The sequence below is a fragment of the Lagopus muta genome, chromosome 6 (genome assembly GCF_023343835.1).
Source record: "Lagopus muta isolate bLagMut1 chromosome 6, bLagMut1 primary, whole genome shotgun sequence".
NCBI lineage: Eukaryota > Metazoa > Chordata > Aves > Galliformes > Phasianidae > Lagopus > Lagopus muta.
Genome location: NC_064438.1, coordinates 23,656,443 through 23,671,829, shown reverse-complemented (window position 1 = coordinate 23,671,829; position 15,387 = coordinate 23,656,443). Strand labels below are relative to the sequence as shown.

The following is a 15,387-nucleotide window of genomic DNA, read 5'->3' as shown; positions in this document are numbered from 1 at the left end:
GAGTCCAACCACAGGATACTCCTAAGGAGATATTTCTTCAGTAACTTGCTTTAGTCTATTAAATACTAGCAGGAAAAGAAAAAGAAAATAGCTTTTAAAAGGCAGGTTTTGGGGAGAAGCAGTCTGAGCAGAGGTGAAGTGCAGGTAACAGGCATAGCACAGACAGACTGCTCTCCACAGGCAAGTATGGAAGAAGTGGATGCTGGGCAGTGAGCAAATCCAGATGAGGTGAGCAACAACAATCTTGCTGTAAGCATCCCCTCAGGACTGGCTGCTAACAGGACCTCTCCTGGGTCCTCCTTGCTTACTTTCCGTTCAAGATGCACTCCTGTCTTTGGCCTGGTTGAAGTCAATTGCATTCACCTTTCAGCATGACACAGCAGCAATTATCCCCAGTCTTACTAGAGAGTTTTCATCAAGTGAGCATAAAATTACTATGGCACCCAGCATTTTTATCTGGTCTTGGAATTTGCTGTTCTAAGACATTGGTAGAGAGAAAAAATAATTATTATAGAAATTCGTATAACTAATATCCAAAATATTAGTGGGGGATGGATGAGAACAGGGCTCTGTTTTCACAGATGGTCTGACTGCCCCACCAAGTCCAAGAAAGCACAGATATTACTCTATCCTGTGGGTTGTAGTAACAGCAGTAAGAAATAAAACATCAACAAAAACACCTCCGTCCCTTGCATGCCTCAGCTTGGGGTTAAGTGCAAGTCCACAACCCATTTCTCCTGTCATGCAGAAACTGATGAGAGATTATGTCATCAATTAGTCAAACCTTGTCTTTTCAAAGAATAGACTTCTGCTTGGGAGGTCTCAGAATATGTAATGTGCCATGAGACACGTAACTGAACAGAGAGAAACCCCAAGTACCAGAAGTGGCAAAACAAACTTTTTATCTCAGCAATTTTCTAGTCTTAATCAGCATATTGCAACAGCAGATCATTAATATTTTAAAGGCAAATAAAGAATGTAATGAAATTTTGGAGACATCTTGACCCACTAAGATATTTTTGAAAGCTAAGGTTCAGAATGACTATGTGTGTCAGTTAAATGGGTCTCATGCTAACTGAAGCCAGGAGGGAAGCTCACTATTAAACCATGTTCCTGAAAAGAGAAGTTGCGTATGCTTTTAAAGCTAGCAGAAGAGCCGCCTTATAAAGATGTAAACAAGCCTATGACTGAAGGAAGATTTTATATCACCATCAAGACTTTGAATAATTGGTGATATTCGCTCAAGCAGCTTTTGTATAATGTAGAATTCACAGAACAATTCTGAGAAGTTCAAGTTTAATCCCATGCACCTGAGTACGACTGATGTATACTTATTAGGAAATCATGGAGTAAAAAGCATTTACATCACTGTTAATAAAGCAAACGGATAAGCAAAGGCAAAAACAATTTACCCTTTACCTTTTAGAAGTACTACGCAGGTTACTAAATTCATACTGTACATTAATACCAATGCTTTGATATCGTGCCCAATTATCTTAGGTATAAGCTTAACATTTTTAACGAAGGAATTATATTTTAAAAACAGCATTTATATTCAAAACTACAATAAAAACGGTGCAATTTCAAGTTCTAAACTCTTTGGGAAAAATGAAAGGACAGTAACTTTCTTACTATTCAAATATAAAAACCTTTGTATTCTACACGGAGCACTACCACCACGCTGCAGTGCACCAGCTGTTACCACAGAACAGCAAGCAGGTACAATCCATTACTAGCCCATGCAGTGCCACTCTCTTGCTTCTGCGGGCCATCCTTGTAAACACTGGCTACTGCCCACGTTCTCACCAGAGAAACCAAGTTCCAGGGATATTGAAATTGACATCTATATCACCACAATGCATCTTCCTAGGGCAAAAGATGAAAGCGATGTGTTTGGATTTATTACCAAAAAGAAAAGCCTCCACATTTTGTTTTTGTCTGGGTGATCCAGGAAAAACACATTGTAAACCATCGATCTGTACACTGCACCCAGCTAGTACAGCCAAATATTTTTAGAAGCAGCTATTTATTTCCCCCTTTTAGGCGCTCCGTTTTGTGACTGACATGTAGTAATTCTTGGTGACATCAGGAAAACGCTTTTGCCTGGCAGACCCTCCTGCCTTTCTGCTGTGGGTGCCATCTTCACTTCTCGCAGCACTCGGAGACATTTGCATTCCAGGTGTCGATTTTGATGGGTTCATGAAATTTGAGGGTTTTTTTTTGTAATATGACACGATAAACATTGATAACAAATCCTGAAGAGGCAACTTCAGATCATAACTAAGCATCCTCAAAAAGACCCTTCCCTTAACAGATCAAGATTCAATTTGTAGTATCTCTATCTCTCGTGTGAGATTTTTTTGGCTTAAAAATTAAGATCTTTGCAGAAACTTCATTCTTCACTACTGAAACAACATCAGACAAAAGATACGCAGCTACTTGAATACATTTAGAAGTAATTTGGGAGAAATTACCAAGTCTCTCACCAGTCTTCCTTAAAGAAGACCATTATGAACTCCAAATCTGTTTTGTAATAATTAAATCTAAGGGAATATTTAAAGGAAATTAACATACACATAGTCACAGTTAAAGACAAAATCTTTCAAATCATTCTTATCTGTATCTATAAACATAAATTAGTCTCATTTGCTTCTGATATCAGCTCCATATCTGATCAAAATGAATCTTCTCCACTGCGTACTGTATTGCACACCAAAATCCTTTACATGGAAACTACTGAAGTTCTTACTGCTATGTTAAAAGCAGAACTGCAGCCAATGTTTGTGGACAGTTTCAATGCACTAAAGAATCGCAACAACTCATTCCTGAAGTCTTGCTGTATGGAAGAAGCCTCCATCAAACCAGCCTCCAGGCGCAGGATTCCTGCATCTTACAGAAGACAGTCAGCTGAGAAATTTCTTCTTTATTTGGTGAACAGAACCGAATCTTAGCCAGGAAACTATTTTCATCTGAAAAGCCTAACGAAACTGAAAAGCTTCTTCTATTTTCAAGTTTCAGAGAACACTGTGCCTTTAAGCCACACAATTTTAATTGCACAGCAGATAGATGTCAGGAACATAGCATCCTGGGCTCCCCCAAATGATTTATTCCGAGAACAGGACTGTTTCTGTCTCTTGAGATATAAGATGAGGCTTGATGAGATGGAGAATCTACAGATGCAGAGTTGTATGAGCTGATCACGAAGGCATTTGTCCACAAGCCCCAAGGTGTGCTTGGAACTTCCAAGGCCAGAAAGCTGCTGATAACAGCCAGGCACATCCCCACTGCCCTGAGCTGGCTGCAGCTCCCAAGCACAAAGCACCGCTCTGAAAAGCTGCCACACCAAAATGAAATGATCTACAGACAGTATTGGATCTGGAACAAGATTCTGCAGGCCCAAAGACTGCCAAGTACTCACATTTCCAAAAATCTAAAATAAAAGGATAGCCACTCAGTCTACAGGACATTAGGCAGCTCTAGAACTTAGTTCTGAAAAATTCACATCACTCTTTTTTCAAAGAAAAAAAAATGATGTGTGTTCTGCCCTCTACAACAAGTGTGACACACTTCTCCTTCCCTCTTAGCAAGCGCCATTATTAGGGTTTTTACTTACAGGGCAAATTAAAAGCTAGTTTGTTTCTTTTTGTAGCCCAGCCCCAACTGTTTTACATACCAGTGCCCACTAACATGGACACACCAATGCAAACTTAAGAAAACTCGTAAGCATTTCACTGTTCCTAATTCACATCACCAAACTTATAACAGAATTTACAGGACAAAGAAGAGATGCTCATCATAACTCAAGTGCTTTCTCCCTGATGACTTTCAAATGCCTATCCTAAGGTATTTTGAATTTCTTGCTATTGAAAGCATATAGAATGAGAGCTCTCTTCCATGGAATTGATCAGATAAGCGATAAAAGCAAAACAGGTAAAGAACTCACAGGCATTAACTGAAGCTTAATCTTCCTACATATTTTCTACAGTCAGGGGGGTGAGGACAGGGCCCTCACAAAGGCAATGCAGAGCAGGAAGAATTAGGTTCCCTTGTCTGAACCGGCTCCTGGAAAGTTCTCCCTGTCTCACCATTCATCCCCTGGCAACAATACCCCTGGGCTCACATTCAGCCTCTGTCAGCACCTCCCGACACAACTTAACTAAAATTCAAAATTAGTTCCACCAAAACAAGAGTTCTACACCTGCTGCCATCTGAAATTTACCTGTTATATTACAATTAGGGGAAATTTGAGAAGGATGACGCACCTCGCACACCAACACCAGCTTTCACTGACATAGGCAGGAGGAGGAAACAAACAGTAAAATTCACATTGACTGGACTCATCTTTTAAGAAAATAATATCCTCATTATTTCTACCAACAGAAAATAAGCACTGGTCCAGCATCCACCACAACAAACACCCAGTGTGCCTGTGAACCGACTCCAAACCAACACTATGAAAGTTATGCAAGACATCACATTCATTTCAGATCGTTTCAAAAATAAGCACAAGACTTAAACTGGATGTTTCCACAATGTGCTATGAGGCTGTTATACATAACTGGTATGCTGGAAAATACCACCTAAGGCTAACTACCCTTGTCAGTTTTCTTTTGTCCTTGGCATAACACCATTAAATAAGCTGATTTTTGCTAATAAAAATATTTTAGCCTGTAACTGCAGTATTTTCTATAGCTTACTGTGCAACAATAAAAAGCAAGTTTCAGGAAGTGGCTTCTTTTCAAATCAACTAACTTGTAGCAATTGGACAGATCAATACAGTGGGAAAGGCATTACAACAAAAGCGCAACAATAAGAGAATCAGCATGATAGAAAAGTGCTATAAGGAAAGAGAAGATCGCTCACCCATATGAGAAGATTCCAGGTTCACAGAGGAAAGCTTCACTTTGGAGGGATCTCCAAGGAAAGATCCTTCCTCAGCAGTACTCAGCCCTTAAATGAGGTCTAAGAGAGGTGCAGCCAGGCTCCTCCCCTTTTGGTCACACACCTGAATTGCCTTCACCTGTGCTCCCAGGGCTGACCGGGTCCTTTCCCCAGGTGCTCAATCAGTTGTTCAGGCCACAACTCAGCAGTTAGCATACACTTGGGCAGCAGAGAACAAACAGCAAACAATTTTTTGCATCAATTCTACATGTTTGACACACTGTCTCTCTTATCCATTCCAAAATTCAATCCAGATGGGGACCAAACAGCTGCAATTAAAGCTGAAAATATATTTGGTGTCTGAGAAACAGCTCCCCAGATTTGATTCCCCTTCTCATACTAGTACACTTAGACTATGTCAAAATACCATTTCTTCAGCCATGGGGTTGCTCTGCTAAGGCATGTAGAACAGGACATGGTAAGTCAAATCCACAGGTCCTAACAGCTGGTCTGGCAAGTTATGCTGTCTATTCAAAAGTAAATCCAATTATTTTCACAGATCAACACACTCAAGTGATTTATTGTACTCTTCAATGGCTGAAGGCATTAGTATGAGAATTAAGAGAATGCAGTTAAGTTTCCAGTTTGGTAGCTGACCGACATAGTAACACTTTCCCTGTCTTGCATCTTTCCCCCACTCTAAACATCGGTCGTGTTCAGGAAAGACACTTATAGTGTAATACAAAATGTGACTGCTGTTCGTCCAGATGCACTCTACTACTTGCATTTGCACCACTTGTTGCCCCTGTAGGGTTGGCCATCTCTCTGGACAGGCTTGCACACCAGATCCAAGACACGTCTTTAACTGCTATCAAACATTCCCATTAAAAAAAAATAATTATTTTGAGCCAAGGGTTTCCACAAAAGAGTTGCACCCTAGCACAGAGAGATTTTGCTTTAGTTGGAAAGTCTACTACAACAATATTATCTTCCAATTTCCTTTTCTAAGTTGTGCATTTAGCTTAATAGAATGGGTTATTTTAACTGATCCAGCTTACAAAAAAAACCTTCAGATTTAATCCTTTTTCCTGAGCTCCCAAGGAAGACACCTTAAAAGGTGTTATATAAAACATCCTAAATCCCAGTCATCACAATCTTTCTCCCATCCTTCTTTCAAGTATAAATGGGCATTAAAATAACTACCCATGTCTGAGGTTGCTCAGCAAGGCAAAATATACAGGAGCAACTAAAAACCAGCTCTCACCATCAGTAGGGGATTTTCAACAAAATACTGTAGTTTAACTGCTTATTTTCTACCCACAATGTTGCTTTCCAAACAGAGAAGGCTATCTTGGAGATACAAGCCAAGGCAAGCAAAGATGAAAAAGATGCATCCAACTAGCCTCAATTCAAGAAGTTCTGCAGCTGCATCCAAATCTGACTTAAATAATGTATGAATTCAAGAACTAAAAGTTGAGCCAGAAAATTATTGCTGAAGGATGGGTGGCAGAGGGAGGGAGTGCAGGTTTGGGGTATTTTATTTATTTATTTATTTCCCCCCCTCCCCTTTGTTTGATGATATACTGAAGCAGTCATTTGAGTATCCTAAATTAAGTTACTGCAGTGCTTATATATATTAGATATGCAAAAATGAGTTTCAGAAATTATCAAGCAAGAAATCTAGATGGAATTATTTCAGGAGAATGGGAAATCTACATTTGGATGCTAGTGTGGGTTTAATAAAGAGCTAGCGTTACAAGAGGCCCAACAAAGCTTAGCAATATTTCAGTCATCGTATGAAAACAAGTACAACATCAATTTTGCAAAAGAGTTTGGGGCAAAAGATGCATCAGGGAGAGATGCATGCACTTTGCCTATCTGAAGTCATACGTACAACATCCACAATTTGTTTCAGACAGTACCTCTTGAGAATATGAAGATGGTAACTTGATGAGAAATCATTATATTCACATTTTGACAATATTTGGATACAAATTAAATGTCAAAGATTAAAATAGCGAGCTCATACAGATCTCTCAGATGTTCACTTTCTAAACAGGTGCTGCTCACCCTGATTAGAGGGTTCAGAAGGTTCCTATCACTCACAGAGGCTGTCAACTGGACATAAGGAAGAGCATCCTTTGACAAGAAATAGCGAGTGACTACTCCAAACTATCCAAGAAGGAAATCTACAAATACTCTGGGAAGGCACGAAATTGTTTTCATATACTTTAAGACTGCTTTACAAACAGTTGACATAAATGGATGCTATGGTTACATGGAAATTAGAATATCTATCATTCATGCCATTTAGTTAAAAAAAAAAAAGTTAGGTGTTCAGTAACATGTGTAGGTCAGATAAACAACTGGAACCAAAATTAAGCATCACCTGCCTCAAGTTATTAGTTACTACACATTCAGATAGCGTATTTGCACAGTGCCTCCATTACTGACTGAATAATTGGCATTTTAATGTGCCCTTGATGGAGCTTAGGGAGATAAGGAACTTCAGGCAAAACCGACAGAAGTGAGCAACTTCATTGTTTATTTATTTCCATAGTTTACATACTAATGTCCTCAAAGCCTTCACTGGGCATACCTACTACATAAAGGCATATCTCACCCACCTTCTTACGAACAACGCAAATACATTTTTAAGCGTTCTTCCCTCGCTGCTAACTGCACTGCTTCCCTCCTGCTTCCTCGCCGTCTTACACTTACTTTCCATTCACCAAAGCACAGCATTTCACACTTACAGAATATGACTGAACACATTTTGGGTACGATTTGCTGATAACATGTTCAAAAAAGCTCCATGAAAATTCATCTTTACTATGGACAACAAGCACGCACGGAGAGCGAGCTCACAGGAAGCATTTGTGCACATTACCAATCTATTTAGTTCTCTGTTATGGAACGTGGAATAAACAGAGCAACGTTAATCCCGTTCCTGACTGTTTTTAAAGAATAACTTCCCCCATCCAGTTTAAACCTCATGTTTACATTTATACAACCATATAAAACCAAGGGCTAGATTACAGTACCATTCCTAAAATCCCTCCAAAACCTCCTTTCCTTTCACTTGCTATTTAGCGGCAAGGTTAAAAGGAGTCTTACCCAGAACACACAGGATTTAAAATAATCTAAACTACTTCAATTTGCTCTAAGCTTTAAGCACAAGCAAAGTCAGTAGATTCATGCGTAACATCTATAATGAGAGAGAATCTTGTTTTCCAATGTGCATTTTAGCTGGCGAGATTCTACAGTTTCAATTCAGTAAAGTATGTTAAACTTCACCCAGCACCCTGCTCCAAAAAATACAAACAAGTATCCCTAGGCTAAAAACTATTTTAAAGTACTTCTCCACATCAATTTCAAAGAACTGCGTATACTTACAAAGGTGTCTGTGATTCTATGATACTTTATTCTTTCCACGTCAGAGGAAATGCATTAGAATACAAGTCTGGTTTTTACAAGATTGTTTTCTTGAAGATTAAATTAACTGCATTGCAACTAACTATAACAAGACACTTCCAATTTATTTTCAAAAAGAGAGCGCAACTTCTTTAGCATATAGTAAAAAAGGTGATGGTGATAGGCATAAGGTCAAAAGATTCTACTCCTGTAAGCTTTCCTTCACACTTCAGACAACATTGCTACAACTTTTCTTAGAAAGTATGATAAGCAGATGTACAAATTGCTCCATATTTGACATGATGCTGTTAAAAAGCATTTGTTTCCTGCCCTCTTCTCCCTTTACATTTCCTCATTCAAATAAATCTGATCTTTTTCATGTCACTGGAAAAAAAAAGTACTGTAACGATATGCATCAAGTGATGCCACATGTGAAAAAGCATCTTATTTCTTAATTAACAAAATAAGAAAAGCAGCAGGAAAAAAAAGTGCTACTTAACAGGTGAATTGGGATGTAACCTTACATCAGTCCTGATCCACAACAATTTTTCACTGATGCTGTCTATAGTAATTCCACGTCAAATTCCCAAAAGGAAGGAAAAGAAGTACATGTTACTAAATTTCCTCCTGGAAAAATTCAAGAACACATTCTTTATGTTTTTACTGTAAAGGATATGTTCAACACAAACAAAAGCTGAGTGGTGCACAGGCGATTTCCTACAAGGTAAACGCCTACAAAACAATGCCAAGGAAAGGCACTAATCAAGAACACAAAGGGAAGAACACTGAAGATTCTACTACTTTCTTACATGTGAAAATAACATTGTTTTAAAAAGCATAATAAGAACAGAACTACACAGCAGTAGAACTAATTCAAATTTAAAACCCAAGTTTAGATTTGGGAATTACAACTTTTGCAAGAAGTTACTCCTGACTTTGCTTTATTAAAAGAGATGGGTAAGGGTAGGTTAGAGCAGCAAGAAGGAAATCAGTTTTAAAAGCAATGCAGTCTCAACTGTAACACTGATGTTAATAGCTGAAGGGCAAGACTATTAAACTGAATTCACCTTTCTGCCCCAAGATTAGGAAAACCCAGCTTACAATGCCATGTTAATAACATGAAGAGACTAGGAGGAGAAAATAATTGTCTGTATCATTCATTTTTACTGCCCTCTAAATGCAAATCACATTCAATAAAGCTTTTTTTCTTTTTGAAGTTTTTCTTCCATAAGATAACACTATCAGTAGACATTGCTCCATCATCTTCTAGATGAAATAAATCAAAGCACTTCTTTTCACCATCTCCAAACTTTCAGTAACCATACGTGTATTTGCCATACCTTGTGCTGGAACAGTTTCAACCTGTATCAAGTAACAGATTTATTCAGGCTTAAGCCTACACACAACATAGCCTACTTGGTTTCTTTCCCCACTTTGCCAGAACTTTTCGATGTCACAAACTTCTAAACAGAACTCTCATCCTTAATTCTCAGTCAGAAACGTAAGGCACTATGAATCACCGCAGTGACTGCACTAATGTCAGCACTACTCTCACAGTGCTTCAGAAATTGAGGGGGAACCTAAAGCGACTGAAAGCTTTTAGCTCCACTACCACTGACTTGCTTCTTGCACTACAAGTCTTTCATTCATACAATTTCATTACATGAAAGTGCAAAGCGAAAGGGTTAAGTTGGCATAACATTTCACAAGCCAGAAATATTTCAGCATTCCACGTGTATAACCTCACAGCCTCAGCTCCACTCCATAGCCTCAGAGGAGGGACATCACAATGGCTGGAGCTTTAATATTTCACATTTCATTAGAAACTGATCAAACAGTGACAATTATGCCTCCTGTAACTGTCCATAGCGCAAGTGTTAGGCCCTCAGAGTTTATTCATTGGATATTATATGTCAAGAGTACTTGGCTCTGAACAACATTACGGATAACACACGTCGTACTTTACCATCTTCCTCAAGAAATGCACTGGACGATATAAAGAAATTATTTATTACACAAAACATTTCCCCATCCTGTGAAAATTAAATTATTGAATCACATTCTCCCCATGTAACAACTGATAATAATTGTTTCTCCCAAAACAAGAACTGAAAGTGAGAACAGAAATAAAGGCTTTGTTGCAGTCTCTACAGTGCTACTTTAACTCGCATTGCCAAGCCACAGCTATCCATACAACAGATTCCTACAATTACTAGGAAGTGAGCATTTCTCTCCATTAGGAAGTAGCTGTGTTTAGTTGGTTGATTTTGTTTGTTTTTAGTGTTTTGGGTGTTTTTTTCCCCCCAACCTCTTCCTAGAACTTATTTACCACTATGACTGCATTTCAGCATCCACGCTACTTTAGTAACTCGGTTATCTGGGACACTGGCAGATCTGCAGACTAGTGGCAGATATAACAAAAAGTACCTAAACCTCAACAGTCAGAGAAGGTCACTGTTCTATGGATAGCCAAAGCCACAAAAATGCAAAGACTGACACCAAAGTGTGACTTCATATTTACTGTACTCTCTAAGTGATGGAAGTAAAACCAGAAACCTGTTTTTCAGAATCTTTTGGAAACATAGCCCATGTTATTCTCCATGAACAAATGTGCTTCAGCACTCTGAGCTGTAACTTTCAGCTCTGTATGAAGCTATATATAGCTGTGGTCTTGAAGGTAAATAATTTGAAGCATTGAATATACTAATACGTATTTTATAATGTAAGTTTAAAAGTTCCAATAGGACATGCATCTTATCTTCCACTATCTCACTGCTGATCATGTGAACTGGTAGTCAATTTAAGTTGCTTCGTGGCATCAAGGCAAGCTAATTTTGAAATTACCATGGGCCCCCAGAGCTTCCTAGAGAATTCTGAAGCTGCTTGCTGTGAGACACAGCTGTATGCAGAGGCTCATGCTGGTTTTAGAGAATAAATCATCTTCAAGAGAGGCATGCCATCACAACAGCAAAAACCTCAGTTTTTGTTGAATTAGAATTCTCATTAAAAAATCATTTTCTTTATTATCCTTACATGTTCTTTACTAGACTTATTGTTCCAGTACCAAAACATGCTATAATTTTTTAGTAAACAAACTTTCTAGAGAAATGTTTATCATTATCTACTTCTTTCCTTAGGAAAGGCATTTCCTATCGCAGACTAAAAAACAGCAATTCTTCAAGCAGAACAGATAACAACAGATGTACATAGGTATCTAGGTGGGACATTGACACATAACTATGTTTGGTTTTTTTTCCTATGCACACATTTTAAAATGCCTCCCATCTTCAAAAGGTGTAAGCTGTTGACCCCAGCAGCCAACCTAATTCAGTTCAGTTACTCACACAATAGCAATAAGAGTCAGGGACTGCTAAGTCAGTTTAATTGTGGGGGGATTTCTGTATCTGAATGCTTTTCTGTTGTTATAACACAAATAAGAACAAATTTCCAGATGTCTCAGTGTTATTCACTTTTCTTCTAGTTACCCACAAGATGCATCTTCCAGTTCTAAAGTGTTGTTATAAAGCATACAGTTGTAATTATTACTAATACATAAAACCTGTAGAGAACTAATAAATGTCAAATATAAGACAATTGTGGTGCAATTCATCATGATAAAAGCAAGCAACACAGCTCCAATTTGTCTATTAGGTATCTATAACTGACACACATTTACTTGGTCTCGACACAAGGAAATACTCCAGAATACTCATTTATAAGTGCATAGACTAGTCCAATGAAAACAGAATCTAAAGATTTGCCTGAAGCAGGATGTTTTGGTTTTGTTAAAGTTTTAAAATAACTATATAATAAATGACAAAATTATTTCATTTTTCCATCTCCCTTAATAAAAAAACATTAGTTTCAATGCTAAAAAATTCATAGCTTCCATCGATTAAACTAATTGCTTTCTCGATGGACTTGTAATATTCATCTTGTCGTTCACTGAGAGGAATCAAACACAATCCAAAGCACCTGTTTGCCCACACTTACTTTTTGTACTTCAATAACTTTAGCAGTTATCTCAGAAGTTGGGAGAAGATGCATCTTTAGAAAAAGGTGTTAAAAGTACATCTTCCTACCTGTTTCTCACTCAGAGCTGTGATTTTGGCTTGAAGTTCATGAAGCTGTTTCTTCAAATCAGCATTCTGATTAGAAAGAAAAAATATCTGTGAGAAAGATATTCCATTTGTTAACATAGAGTAGTAGCAGGAAGGCTTTTTTTTTTTTTTTTTTCATATTATACTACAAATGCAGCACCTCTGGATGTACAGCCAATTAAAATCAAGAGGCTCAACAAAGCCTTGCTTAAGTTACTGAGTGCAAAATAACCATCAGAGGACTTTTGTAGCACTCAAAGAGAGTCCGGAACTCAGATTTCATTAAAACATCCATTAGTGCTCACCACAATGTAAAGCACATTTTCACATTCCATCAAGTTTACAAATTAAACAAGAAATGTTTGTCAATATATAATATGACAGTATCATATTGCATGCAATGGTACTTCACCTAAAGCATGTGCTCAACTGTGCTATTTATGCAAAGACATACATTTGATTACGTTGAACACCAGTAACCGTATCTATTAAATCTTAACTGCCACACATGCCAAATGAAGGCCAACATACCTAAGTATTCATTTCCAAATGTTTGTGTGCCTTAGACTATATTTAAGAGAATTACATCTGCCTTAGCACATCATTCATATCAGCACTTTGCTTACAATAGCACTTTAAGATTTGAAAGCAATAAACACCACTATAAAGACGCAGTAAGAAAACAATTTTTACCAGGACTGTTTCTTTTCTGCTAAAAATAATTTAAAAGAACCCAAACAATAATGCACTCAGTTTAAAGACTGTGAAGCTCTGAAGAAGTGTGACAAGGAAGCAAACCTCCCTGCAATTTTATTTTCTTCTCCCTAATTTATGTTGTATACTCTTTACGCTGGATTATGCAGGTTTGCTGTACAACACAACACTAAAACCTAAGACTAATATTGTTACAGAAACTTCATGCTCAAGAAAACTTCTCTGTTCTTATATCCATCTACAAATCTGAAATGCATTAAAATCCCAACTCAGTTATTTGTAGATAGCTTTATCTAGTATAAACACAGCCTCAGTGAAACAAGATATTGACTAATCATTCTCCCTTTTCCCTAGATTCTATTTTATACATTTTTATCCCAGAATATTCTTAAGAATTCTGAAACAGTGACCAAAGTTACTCTTAATGATTCCATGAACTTTGCACGGCTGTTTGCAGCCCTGACATCTCACTAGACATGAGCAGAACGCCAACTATGCTGTAATCACCAGCAGACTTGTCTAGAAAGGAGGAGCAGCAAACTTTTAGCAAGTAGATTTTCCAATACAATTTTACTATGGGGATGGATGCTCTTACTAGCAAGCGTGAAGTAACTCCCCATTTAGCAAACATGAGTGCTCAATTGCAGGATAAACCGAGTCTCTTTACATAGCCACTGGGAAAGAAGACGTTTTTGCCATCTACACAAGGATCCTAATTACCCAGGCTTTGGTAGCTCTGAAACACCGCAGACCAAGTGGCCACGCTTCAAATATTACAGTGCCAAAGCCGGATAATTAAGACAGGCAAACTGAATGAAGTCTTAAGCAATGTTCTTCATTCAGACAAAGTTTCTTGGAAGGAGGATCCTCTTTTGGCTTGTATAATAATTCAGACAAGAAAAACACTACATCTAGAAATTGCAGATTTGGTGAAGAGACATTTCCAGAAGAACCAGAGACGTAATACTTGAGTTGCATTATTGCCTGCAATGGTCCCATGATTTAAAATACTAAGAAAGAAGCAAAAGGCTCCAAAAAGAGTTGGTGGATTTTTCTTTGTTGGTGTGTATCTTAAAAGAACAATGCAGTCATTTCTTTAAAGATTTGTTCTTAATTGTTTTCTTCTAAAAATTGTGCTAACATGGAAGAACATGGTGAAATATCTGAAATTCTCAAACTTGGTGCAGTTATTCTCTCTCTTCTTAGAGATAAATAAAACAATACAAAATAGATAGTTACCTGTGGATCTTGCTTCATTTGGGCAACCAGTTTCTAGAAAGAAAGAGATGCAATGATAAAATAAAGATTTATGAAGGATCCCGTTGAGCAGTGCAAAACCAACATTTTTGGAGAATCTTTATAAGAAATACACTAAAATACGCATTTCATAGTTTTCAATTGCTAGACCTAATCCATAAGGAATCCAAAATAAATGATTTCTAAACCTTTCTTGTTAACACAGTAAAATTATCACATTAAGTCACCACTTCTCCTCCAAAACTGTTCTTGAATAAGTGATACCTTTGTAGGACAATTTAAGCCAGCTGAAGAAACTGATCTTACAGCCATGACTTCTCTGGAACTGCAGCCACCTTTGCTTGCATTCACAAGAAACACAAATCACAGAGAATCGCTGCAAACACAAAAGCTGTTTGTGTACTCAGACATAGAACATTTCAAACACCAAAGGACTCCCTGTGTGTTGGCTTGGCTGGTACCACATGGAAGATCCATGTTCAGAAGTATCTTTGCCACTTTTCTCCCTCAGTCAGAGAGATTGATATCACTGCAGAAAAGATGCCCTCTGCATTCAAGGGAAAGTGGATAGATGGTTACCATTCACTATTCTTTCTCCTTCGCTTCCTTCAAGCAGCTGCAGGAGGATGTTGTCTGTTGATAAGCAGGGAAGTTATCAGGCTGTCACTGAAGACATCTAGAGCCCCGAATGAACAGGCAACAAACCACCCTCACCACTACTCCCAACCCAAATCTCTTCCTTAGTTACAGCTACGTTTTATCACATTACATTGTTCCTAGAACGTGAAAATATGTAGTACTCCAGCACCAGGAAAAGAAGTGAGGAAGAGAAAGCAAACAAGAAAAATGTTTATTGCCACCTGCATTAATATTACTCAGACAACTCAGATTTGGCCAACGAATTTTTTTTGAAGTGTATTCCATTTCACATCCTGGATGTGATACTAATCACAAAAAGCATAACACACAAATCTGGGTTAGACCACTGGTCTTTCTGCCCTAATATCTTTTCCTAGCCAAC

General features: G+C 37.9%; 1 protein-coding gene across 9 annotated transcripts in view; it reads right to left on the bottom strand.

Annotated features, from left to right (window-relative positions):
- The window catches only part of PHF21A (PHD finger protein 21A), a 132,255-nt gene that overhangs the window by 71,120 nt on the left and 45,748 nt on the right, over positions 1 to 15,387 (bottom strand). For 6 of the 9 annotated variants that reach the window (XM_048949904.1, XM_048949909.1, XM_048949902.1 and 3 more), the window contains 2 exons: positions 14,349 to 14,381; positions 12,378 to 12,464 (listed from right to left, as the gene is read on the bottom strand). In XM_048949904.1, coding sequence (XP_048805861.1) covers positions 12,378 to 12,464; positions 14,349 to 14,381 — 120 coding nt within the window. Of the gene's footprint in view, positions 1 to 4,863; positions 4,986 to 12,377; positions 12,465 to 14,348; positions 14,382 to 15,387 lie in introns of those variants that run through there. The other 3 variants (XM_048949910.1, XM_048949908.1, XM_048949911.1) reach the window with 2 other exon arrangements.